Source organism: Gekko japonicus, unplaced genomic scaffold (assembly GCF_001447785.1).
Source record: "Gekko japonicus isolate JY-2015 unplaced genomic scaffold, Gekko_japonicus_V1.1 scaffold953, whole genome shotgun sequence".
NCBI lineage: Eukaryota > Metazoa > Chordata > Lepidosauria > Squamata > Gekkonidae > Gekko > Gekko japonicus.
This window is the reverse complement of record NW_015161979.1, coordinates 470,568-493,027: the sequence shown is the minus strand read 5'-3', so window position 1 is coordinate 493,027 and position 22,460 is coordinate 470,568. Positions and strand designations below refer to the sequence as shown.

The 22,460-nt window shown below is 46.2% G+C and overlaps 1 protein-coding gene across 1 annotated transcript in view; it reads right to left on the bottom strand.

Annotated features, from left to right (window-relative positions):
* The window catches only part of RNF126 (ring finger protein 126), a 32,686-nt gene extending 10,478 nt beyond the window's left edge, over nucleotides 1-22,208 (bottom strand). Inside the window, exons 1-4 of the mRNA XM_015429775.1 lie at nucleotides 22,117-22,208; nucleotides 5,935-5,993; nucleotides 5,199-5,262; nucleotides 2,866-3,110 (exon numbers count right to left, since the gene is read on the bottom strand). Coding sequence (XP_015285261.1) covers nucleotides 2,866-3,110; nucleotides 5,199-5,262; nucleotides 5,935-5,993; nucleotides 22,117-22,191 — 443 coding nt within the window. The 5' untranslated portion in view covers nucleotides 22,192-22,208. The remainder of the gene's footprint in view (nucleotides 1-2,865; nucleotides 3,111-5,198; nucleotides 5,263-5,934; nucleotides 5,994-22,116) is intronic.
* Between the last annotated feature and the right edge of the window lie 252 nt (nucleotides 22,209-22,460).

Below are 22,460 nucleotides of genomic sequence, written 5' to 3'. Positions count from 1 at the left end.
AGCAGTTTCTGTCAGAGCTCTCTCAGCCCCACCTACCTCACAGGGTGTCTGTTGTGGGGAGGGGAAGGGAAAGGAGTTTGTAAGCCGCTCTGAGACTCCTTTGGGTAGTGAAGGGCGGGGTATAAATCCAATCTCTTCTCTTCTTCTAATACAGCCGAAAACCTAAATCTGCCACAGAAGGCCCCCCCCCCCCCAAAGCTGCCTCATCCAGGTCACCTTTCTTTATACAGAAGAAAGTCTTGGCTAGGGCTGGAAGAGGAGGAGCCTCTCACAACGTCTCCGGAGCCAGTAGCGACTGCCTCAGCCACACACACGGCTTGTCCTCTGCCTGGTGCGGGAGTCCTTGACCCCTGGCAGGGGAACAGGTGCCAGGGGAAGATATCCAGCCAACACGCCCTCCCTACCCATCGACCGCCAGGGGTCCAGACGACGAGGGACTACAGAGCAGTGACCGCAGCCCAGAGGTGGAAGGCAGGTGGGGAAACGAAGCTGGGACTGACACCTCAGCCAAGCACCCGTTCCAAAGGCTGCCTCAGCGGAGGCAAGCTGACTTTGTGCTGCCTGAAGAGGACAAGCACAGAAGACCACATCACAGGCCTGCAGATGCCCCTGAATGCAGGAGCAAAGAGAGGAGAGGAAGCGGAGGAAAGCAGCCTTATCACAGACTGCGGCACAAGAGAGAGTGGCCAGACGGGCCATTAGGAATGACACTCTCCTGCCCTCCTGTGGCCAGCTACTTGGCTGCACCTGAGGAAAAAAGGATCTGAGGCCACCCTTGATCGAGAGGGGTGGGTAGTTAAGGGCAAAATCCCACCCATCCCCTGCTGTGAGAACTGGAGGGGGAGCCATGAGGGAGGGGGGCAGCTCACCCAGCCACACTAATCCAAGCTTTTGTAATCTTGTGGTTGCATTACTGAAATGCGCTCAGTATTGGGCTATGCCTGAAGACAGTCCAGGAACTCCAACAGGTTAAAAAGACAGAGCAGCCCAATTACGGTCAAGGGCTACTCGGCGGTGGGCAAACTCTTTAGTCAAGAGAGCCAAATATCAACGGTACCACTATTGAAATTTATTTTGAGAGCCACATTTTTTAAACTTAGGTAGGCACATTGTTATTAACTTAATTAGGGTACTCCTAAACTGGCCTTTGCTAAAAATGTCCTCAATCTGATTGAGGTACGTTCGCTGAGGTCGACCCCTTCCAACTCTCCCATCCACACTCGTCTTATATACTTGTTTCGTCTCCTTTCGTTCATCCTCTCTATATGTCCAAAGTATCCATAAAATTAAATCATGACAAAATAAATCATGATGAACAGTAATGTGAACAATGGCCAGGGGTCATTTCCTGCAGGAGCACACAGGAGCGGAGCTCTGGCAGTAAAGAGCCCAGGGGGCGGGCACATGCAAAAAGGCCCACCCCCTGCTCCCAGCAGCCCTCAGTCAGAGCAAGAAGCAGCCAGGTAAGTTGCAGAGCCCCCTGGTCCAAAACAGTCCAGTGGCACCTTTAAAACCAGGTTTTATTCAGGTACAAGCTCCCCCTCCTCTGCGAGGACAGATCCGCATGTGTGTCCCCCCCCCAATAGCTAGCAATCCAAAACAGTCCAGTGGAGCCTGAGCAGTGGGTGTTGCCTTCTGACACACTTCCGGTGATGTCAGGGGGTGTGGCACATGCAAATAAGTTGCTATTGAGTTATGCTACTGAGTTATGCTAATGAGCTCCTGCACCTCTTTTTCTACAAAATGACCCCTGACAATGGCCTTGCATCTCCTTGGAAAGTTTGGGTAAGTCAGGTTTGTATGTTGTTGTTTTTAATTTTAGGCACGCACTAGAGAGCATCAATATGTATGGCCTCGCTGGACCAGATTCAAGGTGCTAGCAGCTAGCATTCTGTTCCCAACTGCAGCCTTCCAGAGGCCTCTGGAAGCTCAAAGAGCTGTTTGCCCTCCCCCATTCTCTCAACAGCAGGAAGAGCCACACTCAAGGGCCAAAGAGCCGCATGTGGCTCCCGAGCCGCAGTTTGCCTACCACCGGGCTAGCCGATGCAAACACAGTGCTTGAAAAAAGAGGCTTAATTGGCTGTCAGTTTGCGTGGGACACAAATTCCTGGTTATGACCTTTAAACCCCTTCATGCCCTAGGTAGGGCCCGCCTATCTAAAGGAGTGTCTCTTCCCATATGTCCCTGGGTACCAGCTGAGGTCTTCATGCTCCTAACTGCAACCTGAACCTCTGCTCAAGGGGTTCCTTGCCAGAAAGCCCCCCCCCCCTTTCAGGTACAAATAAGGTCCTAAATCCAAAGCCTCTGATGGCACAGAATCCATCTCAAGGCCATCTTTGTTCAGGACCCCCAGGACGGAGATGTGGCAAGCCTGGGGGTCGGCTGCGCAGACTCACCTCTCAGTGTTCCCCAGTGAGGGGTGGGATGCAGTCGTGTGGCTGGCTCCATGGCCCCACAGTCCCCCCCTCCCCCCACCAGGCAGCAGAGAACATCTTTTTTTCTCCTTTAGAAATATTATGACCGGGGGAAGGGGGGAGAGGAAAAAATACTTATGGGCACAGACAGAAACAGTCCCTGCCACACAGTAAAGCACAAGGTAACAGATCAGAAGGAACCAGCAAAGGAAAGGAAAGAAAGGAAAGAAAGACTGGCTCTGGGGAGAAAGTGGGAGGTGCCTTTCAGTCCAGAATCCTTTCCTCTGTGAAGGACCTGCCTCCTGGCGAATGGAGAGACCCCATCTTGGACCATCGAAGGGAGAAGAGACATTCCTACCCAGAAGGCAGCAGTAATCCACTGGTCACCATGCTCGGTAATTCTGAGGCACTCTCAGGACCACCACCACCCATCACCCGAAACAGTCCTCACCCTTCTAGTGTTGGGACCCCTTCGTGCCTCCCAGCAGTGCGCCGCGTGGTGAAACGAGCCCGGGGCTGCCTGGCGCCATATCTGTGCCGAGACTGGTGCTCCCTCTCTCGCCGGTTCTCGGCATCCCGGTTGTCTTCTGGCTGTGCGTTGGACCCGAAGGCTGGAAACTCAAAGCTGTCATCGAATATCCCAAAGGCGAACTGGCCGTAGCCCTGCGGCAGGGTGAATAACTGCTGATCCACATTCTGGCAAGAGGAGGGGAAACATGGATGAAGCGCCCACAAGAGAGTCAAGAGCACAGATCCTCCAACGACAGCCCGCACCAGCCAGAAACAACTCTCTGGGGTCTCAGGCAGACAGAAGCATTTCCCTGTCCCTGCTACCCTGAAGGTAGCAAGGATCCAAACTTCGGGCACTCTGCACTGTTCCCACTGAGCGGTGGATCTTTCCACCAAGTTTGTTTTTGAAATACTCGCCACTCTCTTTTCTCCCAGTTCTATCGAACCTGAATCTAGAACCTCTTGGCCCCAAGATGTCTTTTCCCCCTTGGAAGCCATCAGCTACTTTTCCAAAATGATCTCTTAGAAGCACCTGCCACACTGTGAGTGATTAAATGAATAGACATCAAGCAATAAAAGCAGCCAAACTGATTGTTGTGGTGGTGGAGGAGGAGGAGATTGGATTTATACCCCGCCCTTCACTACCCAAGGGAGTCTTAGAGCGGCTTACAAACTCCTTTCCCTTCCCCTCCCCACAACAGGCACCCTGTGAGGTAGGTGGGGCTGAGAGAGCTCTGACAGAAACTGCTTTTTTTAAAGGACAGCTGTGGTGGAATTATGGCTTGCCCAAGGTCATCGAGCAGCTGTGAGTGGAGGAGTGGGGAATCAAACCTGGTTATCCCAGATTAGTGTCTGCGCACTTAACCACTACACCAAACTGGCTCTCAGACTGGCAATGAAGAATTTAAAGCCTTGGTAAGCAAATTGGAGGGTGGGGTGGAAGCTGGACAATGACGGAACTGGTTGGGCCTTGCAAAGGAGGCCGTGCTGTGACAGACACCACCACCAAAAAGGCTCTGCTCTAGTACTATAGTCTGGAGCTTCCCAGACTTCTGACAACCGAAGCATGCCTTTCAGATTAAAATTGAAAGCACGGGTCACGCTTGCTCTTAAAAAGGTGCACTTTTGGAATGTGACAGTCTGGAGCTTCCCAGACTTCTGACAACCGAAGCATGCCTTTCAGATTAAAATTGAAAGCACGGGTCACGCTTGCTCCCAAAAGGTGCACTTTTGGAATGTGACAGATGACTCATGCTCAGAGGTCCCCACCTCTTGTTCTTCCGCATGAGTCACAGGCGCTAATAGACAATCTGCAAGGCAGAGGCCAAGACAACAATGCACGGCACAGGTGGGTTTCTGCTGCACCTCCATGCCATCGGCCAGGTTGCATAAAGGAGAAATGGGACAGAGTTGCCAGCCCTGACTGGAGGGAGGCAAGGCCAGAACGGGCAAAGATGCACCAGGCAGCCTCTTTTGGACTCCAAGGAGCCTGCAATTATTCAACTCGTTTGTTTCTCCCAGCAACACTTTACAGTATGTGTTTATGTGTTCCGGAGTCCCTGCGCAAGTACATCTCACCTTCTGTAGCGGTGGCGGTGGGTGATACAAATGGGAGAAGCAATAACAACCTCTACATCAGCACGGTGAAGCGGTTAAGAGCGGCGGGCTCTAATCTGGAGAACCAGCTTGGACTCCCCACTCCTCCTCCACATGAAGCCAGCTGGGTGACCTTGGGCTAGTCCCAGTTCTCTCAGAGCCCTCTCAGCCCCACCTACCTCACAGGGTGCCTGTTGTGGGGAGAGGAAGGGAAAGGCAACAGTAAGCTGCTGTGAGACCCGTTTGGTGTAGTGGTTAAGTGTGCGGACTCTTATCTGGGAGAACCGGGTTTGATTCCCCACTCCTCCACTTGCACCTGGCTGGATGACCTTGGGCAAGCCGTAGCTCTGATAAGAGCTGTTCTTGAAAAAGGGCAGTTTCTGTCAAGAGCTCTCTCAGCCCCACCTACCTCACAGGGGGTCTTTTGTGGGGAGGGGAAGGGAAAGGAGTTTGTAAGCCGCTCTGAGACCCTTTGGGTAGTGAAGGGCAGGGTATAAATCCAATCTCTTCTCTTCTTCTTCTTAAGGCTGAGAAAAGCAGGGCATAAAGACCAACTCTTCTTCTACTAGGAACCTGGCTAAGAATCGAGAGGAGGCGGCTGGAGTCACCCGACTGGCAGCAATGCTGGCTATCCAACCTGAAGCCAGTGTGTGTGACGATGGGGAAAACAGGGCTCACCTCAAATGGATGTCTGCTCTGATCACTGGTCAAGCCAGAAGAGCTGGAGCCATTTTCAACATTCCTGGGAAGAGAAGAACCAAAGTTGCAGATCGGGGAATTCGGCCCATAAAATAAACACTACCAGCCTGTGAGGATGAAGAATACCTGAACAGGCAAGTGAGGCTCTACAGAGACTGGGTTGCGCTCATCTTCTCTCTAAGGCCACAGATCACTAACATAGGAACACACGGGAAGGTGGGCTACGTAAGTATTGAGGGGGGGTTATAATTCCTTGTGCAGATTGTATTTTTCTAGATTAATTTTTGCTGCCTGAAACATTTCTCCACAGTCAGGCTGTGCTTATCACAAAGGGTACCCTACATGTCACTGGAAAGCCCAACGTTTGTTGCCACGTTCCAGCATTAGAAAGACCGTGGTTTTATCTTCAGTTTCTGGGAAATGTTCTGGAAGAGTTACAACCAGAGCAGCCATTCTCAAACCATACCCATTCTCAAACCGTAGGCCCACGACACATAATAACTTCTACTTCCTTTAGTTTTGTCTTAAAACTGTTCTCTACATGCCGGTGGAAGCTGGCCAGAAAGCACCTGACCTTTGCCATGAAGCAGTTCCTAGGAAGGAAACCACTTGGGAATTCCAAGCCCGGCTTCGTGAGCTCCCTGCACACTTGACAAGCAAACAAGACAAGCATAATAATACTCAAGATCTTCAGGATCAGAAAGAGGCTGGTTACCTGGGCTCTTCTGGAAGCTCTTCAATAAAACCAGATTCGCACCTTGGACAAATGTAATCCTACAGAAATGGAAACGGTACATAAACAGGCTTTCAGCCAAGAAAATACCAGTATGGGCGACAGACATTCTTAGAGCCACAGAAGGTCTCCCCTGTGTTCTTTTAAGAGCCCATCTGTCAAAACGGTGTCCCCACCAAGCCTCCCCCAACGTTTGAGTATTTGCCTCTTCCCAACCTCCCCAATCAGCCCTTTTGATCCACTCAAGTATATTGCACATTTGCAATTAAAGAGATTGCTCCTATCCTATTAACGGCGATTTACACAATTGATGCGCAACATGAAATACTACAAACAAAAGACTGAAAAACAGGCATATTAAAATGGCATCTAACATGGGACTATCCAGTCAAAATGCAGTCATTTAACATTACAAGGGTTCAAGCCCTTCCCCACACAAGCTCAGCACAGCCATCTGACCACTAAGCAGAATCCTTGTTTCAGGAGGCTTTTTAAAGCTGAAGGCATGCTTTGCTCTTACACGTATAAAGCAGGGAGCCAAAACAAACCTGGAAGTCAGTTCAAAACTCCCCACCCCCCACCCCAGTGTAGCAGCTCTGTACTGACATCGAACACCCCTTGGCTGCCTTGAACCTCTCAACAAAGACATCAAAACGATAACTGGTTCGAGTCTGGTTGTCTTGAGCCCAAGGATCACCCTGGCTTTCCCCGCATCCTGCGCAGAGTCTGCAGAGGCTCAGAGGGAGCAAGTGGTAGCCATGGGGAGCCCAGTTCCGTGAGGCAAGGCTATAGCACTTGAGATTTGGGGGGAGGCTGACTAAAGGGGACACAAGAAAGGTTGATAGAAGTATTAATAGTGTGGCAAAAGTTGGAAAGTGAAATGTCTGACCCATAAACGCTAGAACACAGTTGACAGCAGCAGATCCAGAAGAGGAAAAAAAGGAGGGCTGGACTGGAGCACTACGCAGGACACGACTGGCCACTCCGCTAAAGTAAATTTGTCTAATTCACAAAGGGGAGGTCTGCCAATGGCCATTGGCTATGCAATCTCTGTGTACAAGGGCAGTGGATAGCCAGTTGCGGGCAGGGAGGGGGCTAGAGACATGGACTTCAAGGGAAGGCTGTTGTTGACGTCACAACTTGCTTGTGGGCTTCCATCTGGGTAGCTGCTCTTGGCAGCAGGATGGTGAACTAGATGGATTCTCACTCTGATGTAGCAAAGCAGACTCTTACATTCTCAAGGGTGATCCAGCCATACCTGACCCAGACACAGAGCTGAATAAGTCTGCGCAGAAGGATACAAGTTGATTTTCTCAGTGTACTATGTTGTCCTGGCACATCGTTTGGAAATTTCTGGGATTGCTCATGTTCCCATAATACCTGAACCGGGGCAGGGAGGAAGTCCATGACCTAAAATCAACAGGCAACCCTATTCATGAAATCTTTGGGAAAGGAAAGGATGAATAGCAGAGTTGGAAGCTCAGATTTCAAAGTGCAGGGAGAAAGAGATCCATCTTAGTTAAAGTATCTGTACCTCACTCTATCCAAGAAGGCTCAGAGCTGTTAACCACACACAATTACAATTTTGATATAACATTAATACACAAGGGAGGGAATGACCCGTTTTCACCAAAATCATACAGACTAATCTCACGAATGAATGTAGATTACAAAATTTACACAACAGTAATGGCAGAGACTAAGAAAATGCATATCAGATTTAATGCATGAAGACCAAACAGGATTTGTTTCAAAAAGATACATGAAAGATAATATCAGATATCTGCTGAATGCAATCAAGCATTCAAGGAGAAAAGGAGGAAAGATGGCCTTCATGCTTTTAGATGGCAGAGAAAGCTTTTGATAACGTCTCTTGGATATTTTTAATGAAAGTACTACAAAACATGAACAGCGGAACGGAGTTTTTAAATTGGATACAAAGCATCTATACAAACCAGCAAGCTAAAATTTTAATAAATGGTTCTTCAACAGAAATAATTAAGATAACAAAAGGAACGCGACAAGGTTACCCAATATCACTACTATTATTTATTCTTGCAATAGATACATTGGCTATAAAGATTAGATAATAGAATTGCTGGAATAAAGGAAAATAAAGAAGAATGTAAAATGAAAAGTTATGTGGATGATGTTGTTATATCAGTAACAAAACCAAATACTTATTTGAAATATATAATGGAACAAATAATTAGATTTGAAACTTATTCTGGAAATAAAATGAATAAAAAGAAGACGAAGAAGAAGAAGACGAGATTGGATTTATACCCCGCCCTTCACTACCCAAAGCTGTCACAGAGCAGCTTACAAACTCCTTTCCCTTTCCCTCCCCATAACAGACACCCTGTGAAGTAGCTGGGGCTGAGAGAGCTCTTGACAGAAACTGCTCTTTTTCAAGAACAGCTATTATCAGAACTACGGCTTGCCCAAGGTCACCCAGTCAGGTGCAAGTAGAGGAGTGGGGAATCAAACCTGGTTCTCCCAGATTAGAGTCCGCACACTTAACCACTACACCAAACTGGCTCTCATTGCTATTAGCAGCAACCAAAGAACAAGAAGAGATAGAAAAAATAACGGAATGTGTTATCACTAAAAAGCCAATTAAATATTTGGGAATATATGTAACAGGACAAAACAGCGACTTACAAACTCCTTTCCCTTCCCCTCCCCACAACAGACACCCTATGAGGTAGGTGAGGCTGAGAGAGCTCTGACAGAAACTGCTCTTTTTCAAGAACAGTTGTGCCAGAACTGTGGCTTGCCCAAGGCCATCCAGCAGGTGCAAGTGGAAAAGTGGGGAATCAAACCCGGTTCTCCCAGATTAGAGTCTGCGCACTTAACCACTACACCAATCTCTGCTATTAAAATGAACATACTACCAAAGCTAACCTTTCTGTTTCAAATGTTGCCAATTTACATAGAAGAAAAGATCTTTAAAATGGCAGAAAATGATAAACAATTTTGTATGGGAAGGGAAGAAGCCAAGAATAAGATTTAAAGTATTACAGGAGGGAGGGGGGGAACTGTACCAACAGGCAGCTGCTTTGGTTTGGATTTCAGACTGGATTACAAACTCAAATAGAAGGAATATTAAATTGGAAATAACTAAAACCAAGGAAGAAATACATGATTATTTACGGTCAGAGAAGTCAACCTCATTTGTTATGAGGTCACTTTGTTGGGCCGGGCCATGCGCGCCATAAAATGGTACTGGTACTGGGTCAAACCTTAAGTGTTGAGGAAGAGGAGTTAGCTATGACATGGGTATCCAGCAATCATTCATCTATAATGCCAACTATAATAAACTTCAGAGCTAAGGGGGAACAATTCAAGAAATATATGTCTGCTGATGATGTTTTAAAGAAAGTCACACCAGTGAACTGGTGGAAGTCACTTAAGCACTTGGATCTAGAGTCTGATGATTTCACTTTTAACAGCAGTAGCTTCTTCTGCTGGCGTAGAAAGAATATTCTCTTCCTCTGGACTCATTCATTCTAAATTGAGAAATCGTTTGGGATCAGATAAAGCAGGAAAGCTTATTTTTCTTTTCCAGATTATGAACAAACAAGAAGATGAAAATGAGTGAGCTACAGAGGACAGTATTTGAAGTTTTTCATGTGTGGACCTAGCTGATAGTCTAAATTGTGTTTTTTTTAAAAGATATTTTGTTCAACCACATCAGTTAACAAATATGGATGTTTAAGCAAATACAAGAATGCATATGCTATAATGTTATTGCTTTAGTTAAATAAAACTATTTAAAGTGTTATTATTAAGGTAATGATTATTTTTCTCCTCCCAATAAAGTACAGCAGAAAAGTTGTCCAAATATGAATGATTAATCTATTAAATTGGAGACAGTTCACCTTGCAATAATTTCATAATTATCTATGATGTGTTTCTAACAGTACAACACAACCAGTAATTTTTATATAACTGTAAAACTAATCGCACAATTGCACTCATATCACACGCTAGCAAGGTCATGCTCAAGATCCTACAAGCTAGGCTTCAACAGTACGTGGATAGAGAACTGCCAGAAGTACAAGCTGGGTTTCGAAGAGGTAGAGGAACTAGAGATCAAATTGCCAACATTCGCTGGATTATGGAGAAAGCAAGAGAGTACCAGAAAAACATCTACTTCTGCTTCATTGACTATGCTAAAGCCTTTGACTGTGTGGATCACAACAAACTATGGCAGGTCCTTAAAGAGATGGGAGTACCAGACCACCTCACATGTCTCTTGAGAAACCTGTATAAGGGCCAAGAAGCGACAGTTAGAACCGGATATGGAACAACTGATTGGTTCAGCATAGGAAAAGGAGTACGACAAGGATGTATATTGTCGCCTTGCTTATTTAATATATATGCAGAGTACATCATGCGAAATGCTGGCCTGGATGAATCACAAGCGGGAATTAAGATTGCTGGGGAAAAGATCAACAACCTCAGATATGCAGATGATACCACTCTAATGGCTGAAAGTGAAAAGGATCTAAAGAGCCTCTTGCTCAGAGTAAAAGAGGAGAGCGCAAAAGTGGGCTTGAAGCTCAACATCAAAAAAACTAAGATCATGGCATCCGGCCCCATCACTCCTTGGCAAATAGAAGGGGAAGCTGTGGAAGTAGTGACAGACTTCACGTTCCTGGGATCCCAGATCACCGCAGACTGTGACTGCAGCCATGAAATTAAAAGACGCCTGCTCCTTGGGAGGAAAGTGATGGCGAACCTAAACAGCATGATAAAAAGTAGAGACATCACCCTGCCAACAAAAATACGCATGGTCCAAGCAATGGTATTCCCAGTAGTCATGTATGGCTGTGAGAGTTGGACTATAAGGAAGGCCGAGCGCCGAAGAATAGATTCTTTTGAACTATGGTGCTGGAGAATACTCTTGAGAGTCCCTTGGACTGCAAGAAGATCAAATCAGTCAATCCTAAAAGAAATCAACCCTGACTGTTCCCTGGAAGGCCAGATAATGAAACTGAAGCTCAAATACTTTGGCCACCAAATGAGAAGGGAGCACTCACTGGAGAAGACCCTGATGCTGGAAAAGATTGAAGGTCAAAGAAGACGGGGGCGGCAAAGGATGAGATGGTTAGACAGTGTCATAGATGCAACGAACATGAAATTGAGCAAACTTCAGAGGACGGCGGAAAACAGGAGAGCCTGTCGAGATCTTGTCCATGGGGTCGCGAAGAGTCGGACTCGACTGTGCGACTGAACAACAACAACAAAACTAATCTGAAAATGTGTTATTCTAAAAATGAAACCTTCATATGGCTGTAAATATTAAGATTATGCCAGCAGAAACCCATTAATTAAAACAAATCCCCCGCCCCCGCTCAGTTGGCTCCACCCTTGTTGAGTTCCCTTCTCAAGCAGGCTCACTTCCTCCAAGCTCTGCAGCTGTTTCCACACCTGTCTGTCCCTCTCCTAAGAGGGGCTAGACTGTTGCAGCCAAAACAAACAGGAGCCCAGGGCTCTTTCTTGCTTGCTTTCTTTCGAAAAAGAGGTGCCGGAACTCTCAAGAGGGAAATGCCGTTTTCAATCCGTATACTGAAAACTCATGAACTTTTGAGCATTTAAAAAAGAATTTTGTCAAAGAGGTTCCAGAACTCCGTTCCCCCGGGAAAAAAGCCCTGCTAGTGATACTGGAAAAGATATTCCGGGAGAATGCAAAACTTCTGTCTGAACTTGCATTTGAATGTGGTTAAAAACACACACAAGACCATCCCAGGTATGGTTGTAGGGGTTCAGAGTGTCGGACTAGTGTCTCAGAGACCCTTGTTCGAATCAATGCTCTCCCGTAGAGGCTCGCTGGGTGACCTTGGGCCAGTCACACTCTCTTTGCCTCACCCACCACACAGGGCTGTTGCAAGGATGAAGTGGAGGAAAGGAGAATGATGCCAGGCACCTTGGGTCCCCACTGGGGACAAAGGCAGGGTATAAATGAATTAAATTAATATATAGTAATAGGACGGCATCTATCAGAGCCAATGTGGTGTGGTGGTTAAGTGTGTGGACTCTAATCTGAAAGAGCTGGGTTTGATTCCCCACTCCTCCACTTGCACCTACTGGATGACCTTGGGCAAGCCATAGTTCTGTCAGAGCTGTTCACTCAGGAGCAGTTCTCTCAGGAGCTCTCTCAGCCCCACCTACCCCACAGGGTGTCTGTTGTGGGGAGGGGAAGGGAAAGGAGTTTGTAAGCCACTCTGAGACTCCTTTGGGTAGTGAAGGGTGGGGTATAAATCCAATCTCCTCTTCTTCTACCTCTCTGGCCAGCAGCCTCTTTCTTTTTTCTTTCCCTTCAGCTTCCAGCTAACACAGATGGGGTCAGGAAACAACCAGCTGCCAGCTCAGAACCCCCAGGAGAATTTTTACAGTCCATTTACAGTGATTTGTGGAAAGCTGAAGGCATGAAAGGCGGCAGAAAAAATGCTCCCCCTCCCCAAAAAATCCTGGAAATTTGGGGGAGCAGTGGGGCGGGGGGGGGGGGGGGGGGGGTTGCAACAAAATATTCCCTCTTAGAATTAAATGCTTTCAAAGATGAAGTGTCGCTCATTCCAAATGTGCAGCATGATAACTTCTACATAAGACAATCCACAGCATTCAAGAATTAACATTCAGTGTAAAATGTAGATAGATTCAATATTTTAATGGATATATTTGTTTACAATTTGACTAATGCTATCCACAAGACACTACAACACATAAGGTACACTATTAAGGAGTTCAACATTTCCAGTGTTATTAAGTTACTTTACACTACTACACTACAATATTTGTGTTGCTATTTTCAGCCTTCATTTTATTTGTTTGTTTATCGGGACTTGGGGCGGCTAAGATAGCAAGACAGTAACAAGAATAAACCCATAATGCCAACGAAATCCAATTCAAATCTTCAGAGTCCAGTATAAGGGCACTGCTTCATGGCTACAATCCTGTCCATGGCCCTAACATGCTTATTTCACAGTTCAGCTTTGCAGTCAGATTTAAGAGTCTTTTTAAAATGCCTTATAAAGCGGCTGCTTGGCAGCAAAAGGCTTCCAAGTTGATCAGAGGGTCCTGCTGAGAACAACCTGAGATTGCTGGAACTGCCAGGGGCAGTGTCTTCATTAGGTAAACAATCAGATCTATTTGAGATTATTGTTGGAGAGAGAGGTTTATAAAAAAAATTCTTCCCTGCTGCTCTGCTTACAGACAGGAAAATGACCTTCAAAGGGCACTGCCCCTTTCCTTTCCATATTTCTTCCTATTAACCAGCTACTTAATTTAATACAATTAAACTAATTCACCCAAACAAACTGGGTTTCCTTGCATTCTATTAAACCAATACTAACTATGACTCTCCTAAAACAAAGCAAGTGAAACAAACAGGAGCTAATGCCAAATAAAAACGCTTGCAGACAAATAAAAAGTAGTAAGCGCTATCAACTAAATTTAAATATAACTTATCTTTAATGTAATTGTATATGTAACTGAATTATTTTAAAAATTAAAACTTATACAGCTGAATCTCTCTTCATTCCTTCAGCCGTAAAGCTAAAACAACAAATTGAAAGAGAAACAATTTGGAGTATTTCAATTAGCCAAGATCCAGGTGGGAAGCCTTGTTATGTTTTCCCCCATGAACTGAACCCAAACAGATGAGAGCATATAACTAAGCATGTTATTCTTTTAATCTGTTAAAAACATCTTCATTATTCTGTATGCTGACTTACTGACCACCGTCTACATGTATGGCTGTTATTTCTATTTCATTTCCATTTCCATTTCATTGTGTCTGAATTGTGCACGCACATGAAAGCACATACCTTGAATAAAACTGTGCTGGTCTTAAAGGTGCCACTGGACTCTGACTTTCGTAGATCAGCCAAGGTCCGCCTTACACTAGTACTAACAAGAATAGATCACTCAAAAATATCAAAAAAAGGAAGAAAAAAAGAAAAGGAGGATAACAAACTCCGTTAAACGTGGCTATCAAATAAAATTAGGCAACAAGGTTTAACAAGGTTTTTTTTAAGTTAAAACAAATCTCCTCAGAGCGTTACTACCTGTTGCCACATCACCATCCGTCCCACCCAACACACACCAAACTAAGCTGAATACTGGGCTGTCCAGGGATCAAAGAAGGAACACCAAGGCCGTGCAGCAGATTAAGACTAAACCAAACATTAAACAATCTCCACAAGAACAATCACAGACGGCTGGGACGCTGCCCAACCCGAGCCACCTGGGAATCACTTAGAATAAACACTTAAACACTCTAAACCGATAAGATAACCGATAGAAAGCAACTTTAAGACCAACAAAACAGTTAAGACCAACAAAACAGTAGAGTTCAGCAGAAATCCAATTAAAGACTCAGCAGCACACAGCGAACTAGCACATTAGACATAAAAAATCAGCAATGTCATTGGTAAGAGAGTCCACCAAAACGACATTAGCAGAATGCCTGGTGGAACGTCTTACACGCCCTGTGGAACGCAGGCCTTGTCCACTGTGGCTCCAGCCTGGTGGAATGCTTTGTTTGAGGAGGTTCATGTCCCATGGGACCCCCGTGGAAACGGCCGGGGCCACGATGGAAAAGACCCTTGCCACACTCAGATGGGCGAAATCGATTTCCCCCCTATTGCTCAGATGGTTTCTCAGATGCATGAGCTAAGCACAGAATGTAGACATTCAAATATCTCACACGCTACAATCCATTTCTTGTGCTTCGTATTGCAGCTGCCTGGATAAGATTGTGTTTATCTCTCTGTAGCTGCACACCATGGGAGGCTGGAGCCTTCGCCCTCTCACCGTCAGTAAGTCTCGAAACCACTTCCATTCCAGCACCCTACACAGGGATTCACACCTGAATACTTTATAACAGAGGCCTCTTTCTCTGCCATGAACTCCCCTCCCCCCGCCAAATACTTTTGGTAAAAAAAATCTCAAGTAGAGCAACTGTCCTTTCCGTATGCATCTGAAGAAGTGACATCTGACTCATAATACTTAATGCGGGAATAAATTTAGCTACGCTTTAAGGTGCCAGTTTCTGTTTCACTTTACTGCAACAACTAACTTGGCTGCTGCCTCTGGAATTGTTATCTCTGCAGTTCTGGGTATACTCACAAAATGTGCTTGCTGAAAGCTAAGGCACTGATAAGTCATGGCGCCTACAAATTTCATTGCAGAGACTAAGTATTTTCAGCAATGACTTCAAGCATTTCTCCTCTGCTCTAATCAAGCTGATTACAATATACATTTTACCTCTGCATCCTTTACAACACCCCTCCCAATAAAGGACTCCAATCTCCATTCTTATTTGTATCTGATGAATGTGGCCTTGACTCTCAAAAACTCAAACCCTGAAAATTTTGTTGGGTCTCTGCAGTGCTACTGGACTCAAATGTAACTGATTTTATTATTTACTTTTCTTGTTTAGTCATATACCCTACTCCGCAAGCAGGCTCAGGGCGGCTTACAACATATAATCCAATAAAACCATACAATCATTCCTAAAACAATAAATTAAAACAGCAACACAGACAACCAAGATTTGGTGCATTAATTTCAATAGTTACTAAAGAGCACTGCAGATAATCCCTTCTTCAGTTTCAATGTCTGCTGGACTCAAGCCAGGGATGGTGGGGTGCGTTCTGCACAAACGGATCACTAAGTCCACGTAGCCCAGATGTAACTAGAGCCATGGTCGCCGAAGCCAAGGAGGCCAGATGTTATTTGACATCCGCCGCCTCAACCAAAGGCCTGGCGGAACAGCTCTGTTTTGCAGGACCTGCAGATCTGCAATAAATCCTGCAAGGCCCTGACCTCTGTCGGGAGTGTGTCCCAATAGGCTGGGGCCAGGGCTGAAAAGGCCCTGGCCAAGGTAAGGTGGATATCTTTCAAGCCAGGGATTGCCAGACAGAACACAAGGCTCTTTGGGGCACATATAGGGAGAGGTGGTCCCATAGGTATGCTGGTCCCTGGCCACATAGGGCCTTAAAGGTTAATACCAAAACCTCAAACCAGACTCGGTACTCAACTGGCAACCAGTGCAGCTGGTGCAGCATTGGCTGAAGGTGTGCGTGCACAGGCATCACAGTCAGCAGGCATGCCACTCCGTTCTGTACCAGCTGAAGCTTCCAGGTTTAGTTTAAAGAGTGAGTTGCAGTAATCAAGCCTGGAATGAAGAAGTGACATCTGACTCATAATACTTCATGCGGGAATAAATTTAGCTAGGCTTTAAGGTGCCAGTTTCACTTTACTGCAACAACTAACTTGGCTGCTGCCTCTGGAATTGTTATCTCTGCAGTTCTGGGTATACTCACAAAATGTGCTTGCTGAAAGCTAAGGCACTGATAAGTCATGGCGCCTACAAATTTCATTGCAGAGACTAAGTATTTTCAGCAATGACTTCAAGCATTTCTCCTCTGCTCTAATCAAGCTGATTACAATATGCATTTTACCTCTGCATCCTTTACAACACCCCTCCCAATAAAGGACTCCAATCTCCATTCTTATTTGTATCTGATGAATGTGGCCTTGACTCTCAAAAACTCAAACCCTGAAAATTTTGTTGGGTCTCTGCAGTGCTACTGGACTCAAATGTAACTGATTTTATTATTTACTTTTCTTGTTTAGTCATATACCCTACTCCGCAAGCAGGCTCAGGGCGGCTTACAACATATAATCCAATAAAACCATACAATCATTCCTAAAACAATTAATTAAAACAGCAATAAAGACAACCAAGATTTGGTGCATTAATTTCAATAGTTACTAAAGAGCACAGCAGATAATCCTTCCTTCGGTTTCAATGTCTGCTGGACTCAAGCCAGGGATGGTGGGGTGCGTTCTGCACAAACAGATCACTAAGTCCACATAGCTCAGATGTAACTAGAGCCATGGTTGCCGAAGCCAAGGAGGCCAGATGTTATTTGACATCCGCCGCCTCAACCAAAGGCCTGGCGGAACAGCTCTGTTTTGCAGGACCTGCAGATCTGCAATAAATCCTGCAAGGCCCTGACCTCTGTCGGGAGTGTGTCCCAATAGGCTGGGGCCAGGGCTGAAAAGGCCCTGGCCAAGGTAAGGTGGATATCTTCAGTGCAGCTGGTGCAGCATTGGCTGAAGGTGTGCGTGCACAGGCATCACAGTCAGCAGGCATGCCACTCTGTTCTGTACCAGCTGAAGCTTCCGGGTTTAGTTTAAAGGTAGGCCCATGTAGAGTGAGTTGCAGTAATCAAGCCTGGAAGTGACCACTGCATGGATCACTGTCACCAAGTCATGAGAGGAGAGGTTGGGGACCAGTTGCCTGACCAGCCGAAGATGGTAAAAGGCTGATCTGGCAACATTAGTGACCTGGGCCTCCATGGAAAGGGAGGCATCCAAAGTCACTCCCAAACCCCTCACCATTGGCGCTGGCATCAATGTTGCCCGACCAAGGGTACGGAGTCCGATTCCCGAACCCATCCCCCCACGACTCAGGAACAGGACCTCTATCTTAGATGGATTAAGTTTCAGCCAGCTCTGTTGTAACCATTCAGCCACAGCCTCCAACACCCTGACCAGATTATCCAGAGCAGATTCCGGCCGGCCATCCATTAACAGATACAGCTGGGTGTCATCCAAATACTGATGGCAACCCAGCCCAAACACCCAGATTAACTGTGTGAGGGGGCGCATATAGACATTAAATAACACTGGAGAGAGGATCGCCCCTTGAGGGATGCCACATACCAAAGGGTAAGGTGGCGAAACCCTTTCTCCAAGCGCTACACTCTGTCCCTGACCATAGTGAAAGGAGGACAGCCAATATAGATCAAGATGGGTAGCCGTGTTTGTCTGTAGCAGTAGAAAAGGTGTCCAGTAGCACCTTAAAGACTACCAACATTTGTGGCAGGGGATGAGCTTTCGTGAGTCACTGCACCTGAAGAGTATATGCCCAGCATTAAACTTTGTTGGTCTTAACAGTGGCACAGGAGTCAAACTTTGTTCTGTTGCTTCAGACCAACACAGCTACACAGATGAATCTAAGATTAATAACGGTCACCTGTGAGAACTCCTGGTGACTCCCAATCTTTGGTAGATAAACAGAGCAGGCCTCTCAAAAAACTTCCTAAAACATCTCAGAGTTGCAGGGGGCTAATACCCCCTCATCTCCCAGCGGACTGCTGCTCCCCAAGTTGCCTTTGCATTCTGCCATCAGAGCTTACCCATCAATAGGCACTCCCATTTGCCCTCTTCCCTTTCCTGTTGACCAGCTGATGAGTCAGCCCAGCTCTGAGGCAAGAACATTCCTAGCAAAATCAGGATTCCTACTAGTCTGCCGCTGCTGCAAAGGGCGCCTTGGATTTAGTTCACCTGTGTCCTTTTATTGGGACATGTCAGTTCAGCCTAGCAAGACACTGTCCAGGAGACCTGAACAGTTAGACCAGGGGTCCAAGACCTTTTTGAACCCATGGGCACTTTTGGAATTCTGACATAGAGTGTTGGGCGCAACCACAAAACGGCCACTGCTGGAGACAGAAACACATACACACTAACATACAAAAGAAGCTAGTTTGGTGTAGTGGTTAAGTGCGCGGACTCTAATCTGGGAGAACTGGGTTTGATTCCCCAGTCCTCCACTTGCACCTGCTGAATAACCTTGGGCAGGCCATAGTTCTGGCACAGCTGTCCTTGAAAAAGAGCAGTTTCTGTCAGAGCTCTCTCAGCCCCCCCCCTACCTTACAGGGTGTCTGTTGTGGGGAGGAGAAGGGAAAGGAGTTTGTAAGCCGCTCTGAGACACCTTTGGGTAGTGAAGGGCAGGGTATAAATCCAATCTCTTCTTCTTTTATAGTTTTAAATGTTTATAGTTTATATAGTTATATATAATTTTATTATATAGTTTTTAAAATACACTGGGAAAGAGGAGCAAGAAAATAAAACCAGCACTGCCACCAAAACAAACTTATTTTAATCTGCACAGTGCATCAGATTTCCAATGGACAATCAGAAATCCTGGTAGGAAGAAGCCCCACCTGGTCCCAACCACCTGGTCCCCAACCAGGAAAGGTGCGGTGAGTGTTATGGCGCCCACGGATACCATGTTGGGGACTGCTGATTTACACCAAGCTGTCACAGACTGCATGGCTTGAGCAACCCATTCTGTCTCAGTTATCCTCCTGTTACAATGGAACCTACTTAACAGGGCTGTTAAACTCTCTGGTGTGGCTAAAGTGCCAGGACTCCCATGAAGGAAATTCAGGATCAAAACCTGGGCTTACTTATAAAGGCTATTGTACAGCCTTGGACACATCTCTGCAGCTAGACTACTTCACAGGGGTACTGGGATACTAAATTGCCATTCTGCACTCCTCGGAGGAAAGGCAGGGCAAAAAACGTTAAATGCTTTTTCAAAATTAACATTCATTACTTGTGGGTCACGTTTAAGAGGACATAAACTAAAGGCTGAGTGTGTACTGAAGAATACGGATTACACCCGCAGCAAGCTACCAGAGGCAACTTTCAACAGGTGCTTGTTCTAGCCATTAGATTCAAGGCAGAGTAGGAATATCTTTTTTTGCTGTCATTGCAGCCAACGTATGGTGACCCCATTGGGGTTTTCAATGCAAGAGGCATTCAGAGGTGGTTTGCCATTGCCTGCCTCTGCGTAGCAACCCTGGACTTCCTTGGTGGTCTCCTATCCAAGTACTGACCAGGGCTTCCAAGACCTGAAGAGATAGGGCTAGCCTGGGCTATCCAGATCAGGGTGGGGACATCTACTGAGAAGAAATCCTGCAGGTACAGTTCAGCATGAAAACACACATATTTCTACCTCCACCAAGTTGTCCCAGTTTGACAAGGTGATGCTAGGCTAGTCAGAAGGAATGGGTGTGTTATAATAATTTAAACCTTAGAAAAGGGAACTGCCCATCTCTGTCACCTTTGAAAAGACTGGCTGAGTTCTATCTTGCTGCCTTTAGAACACAGGGTTCACAAAGCTCCCAAGACAAACAAAAAAGAACCTAAACAATTCTGGATGCATTTTCTTACAAAGCTAATTGCCTTAAACAGTTTTTAGCCAGCCTCCTTTCAGCCTCAACCTTAGCAACCCTACCATTTGTATCACTTTCACTTTGAGAGGGGGTATCGCATTCTAAGCTAAGAGAGTGAGTTATGAAACAGAAAGTCTTTGGTCTGAACCTTGTATCCATCACGAGCTCATGAGATCACTGAAGTTAAGCCACCCTCTCTCAGCCTCTCCGCATGTTGCTTATAAAACACTTTTAACACTTGAAATGAATAGTGAACAGCAATAACTTTTTTGTTATATTGCTGTCTTTTTCTGATCAAACAGCCTATTGGCTTTAAGACCTAGATGGGAATATTTATATACATAAAAAACTTGAAAGTGCTATTCACATACTAAGTATTGTATTCCTTTTATCCCCTTTCATCTTAGACTTATGAACAGACACTTCCAGGCAAGAAAACTTCACACAAGTTTGCTCTTTTTCTTGGGAGCTTCAAAGAGCTGACCATGGTAATGTGTGCATTGGGTGGATGGGCTAGCAGAAATGGCTGCAGGCTAGTCACTATTGACAACTCATCTGCAAGGCTGGCTAACACGTCTCTGTTTATTCTTACTTCCTTGTCACTAGAGTTGACACCTGGCTGGATTTCTTTTCATATTTTCTTACTTTTTTCTCTCTGCTCTCCTCATTCCTTTACTGACCTCTTCCTCCACTACCTATCCCTCTACTTTGTCTTCCCCTGTATTGCTTCCCTCCCCATGTTCCTGGATGGGGTGACTGAGAGCACAAGCAGTGTACCCACTCTGCCAATATGAAGTGCCAAGGTCAGCTGCCAGAATGAAAGAAGCAGCCATCCACCAGAAGCAGGTAACAGAACAAGTCTATCAAGGGTGTGTGTGTGTGGGGGGGGGGAGAGCAGTGATTAAATATATAAATAATGCCTGTTTGCTTAGACTGCAAGTTGTGTGCTATAGATTCACTTGCTCTTTTATTTGGCTTAACAATCTACTGTTCTGAATGGTATCTGAAGAGTCTGACACAGATTCTGTGATTGTCCTGCAGCTTAGTTCATTTTCTTGAGTGATCTTTTCGCATCGCTTTTGAGTTCTTTGCTCATTTATAAAAGCCATGGTTTTCCAGAATACATTCCAAATACTTAATTTCTTAATAATATACTACATGTTATGAATATGACAAAATGTGTAAATTAAGGCTCTCTTACCTATTAGACTTATGTGTCTTCAAGTTCTCATTTTGTACTTACAGTGATCCCCATAAGAATCTACACTGGTAGATTTACCTGAGTTGGCCTGTTACCATGTATGATCATACTCCTTGGTTGAGCATGTAAGTACATGGAACAGTTGAGCACCTTAGGCAGATCCTTAGCATCCACCCTCTCAACCCACCTGCCTGTTGATCATACTGGGCTCTCTGCCTCTTAACTACTAAATTTGCAATATTATTATTATTTATTACTGTTGTTGTTGTTATTCTAATGGAACACACAGCTTCCACCCTTGAGGATGCTTTGGAGAAGAGAAGCAGTCAAGGTGAGTAGTTTTAGGGTAAGGTGAAACACCACAGCTAAACACTGTAGAGATGAGAACTTAAAAAGAAAAAGGACTTACATTTCCATTCCCATATACAGATGAGGCTGCCCATTGCATCCCTGCATAATCCACCGCTCTGGTTTGCTTCCAACCAGCCCACACTTGGACTGGGCCTCCAGTCCACCTGTGTCCTCCAGCAACTGGCAACTCTGTCACCGCTGCGGAAGACCCAGATTCAGCCACCCACTCAGCCCTGGCCTGCTCACTCTCCCTTAGCCCACCCTTTTGAGAGTGGAAGACAAACACTGAATTGTACCCGAAGAATCTGAGAGCAATATCAAGATATTTTTTTTTAAAAAAAGGCAAGGGGATGAGACTTGAGCTCAGACCACGCTGCTGCTCCACGCGTCCTTTTTTCCTACGAGCCCTCTTCCGAATCACGCCCCCCCATAAGAACAGTGGCGAATACAGGACTAACCCCCCAGTCACTGACCCCCTCCTTCCTCCCCCCCACGGCCCCCGCCCCGCCGGCTCCCTCCACCCCTCGTCGTCCCTCGCTTCCTCCCCCCGCCCGCCCTCCTCCTCACCGGCAGCCGCGGGGCGATCTCGACCGAGCAGCAGTGACAGAAGTAACGCCCGGGCTGGGGAGAAGCTTCGGCCATCTTGTTTTCCTCCCTCCCCCACGGGGAGGAGGCCCCGCCCAAGAACGCGGCCGGGTTACGGCGGCCGAAAAGGACCAAACGGTTGAGGACGTTGCTTGGTGGGGCCGGCCGCTTCCTTTTTTTTCTTCCGGCCCGGCCTCGAGAAAGCCCCGCCTCAGCCCGCCCTCTCTCGGCGGCCGTAGCCCAGGGACGTCATTGGGGCGGAGTCTGTCGCTTTTTTAATCATCCCGGAGCTGCCGGAGCCGGGCTCTGTGTGGCTGAGAAGATAA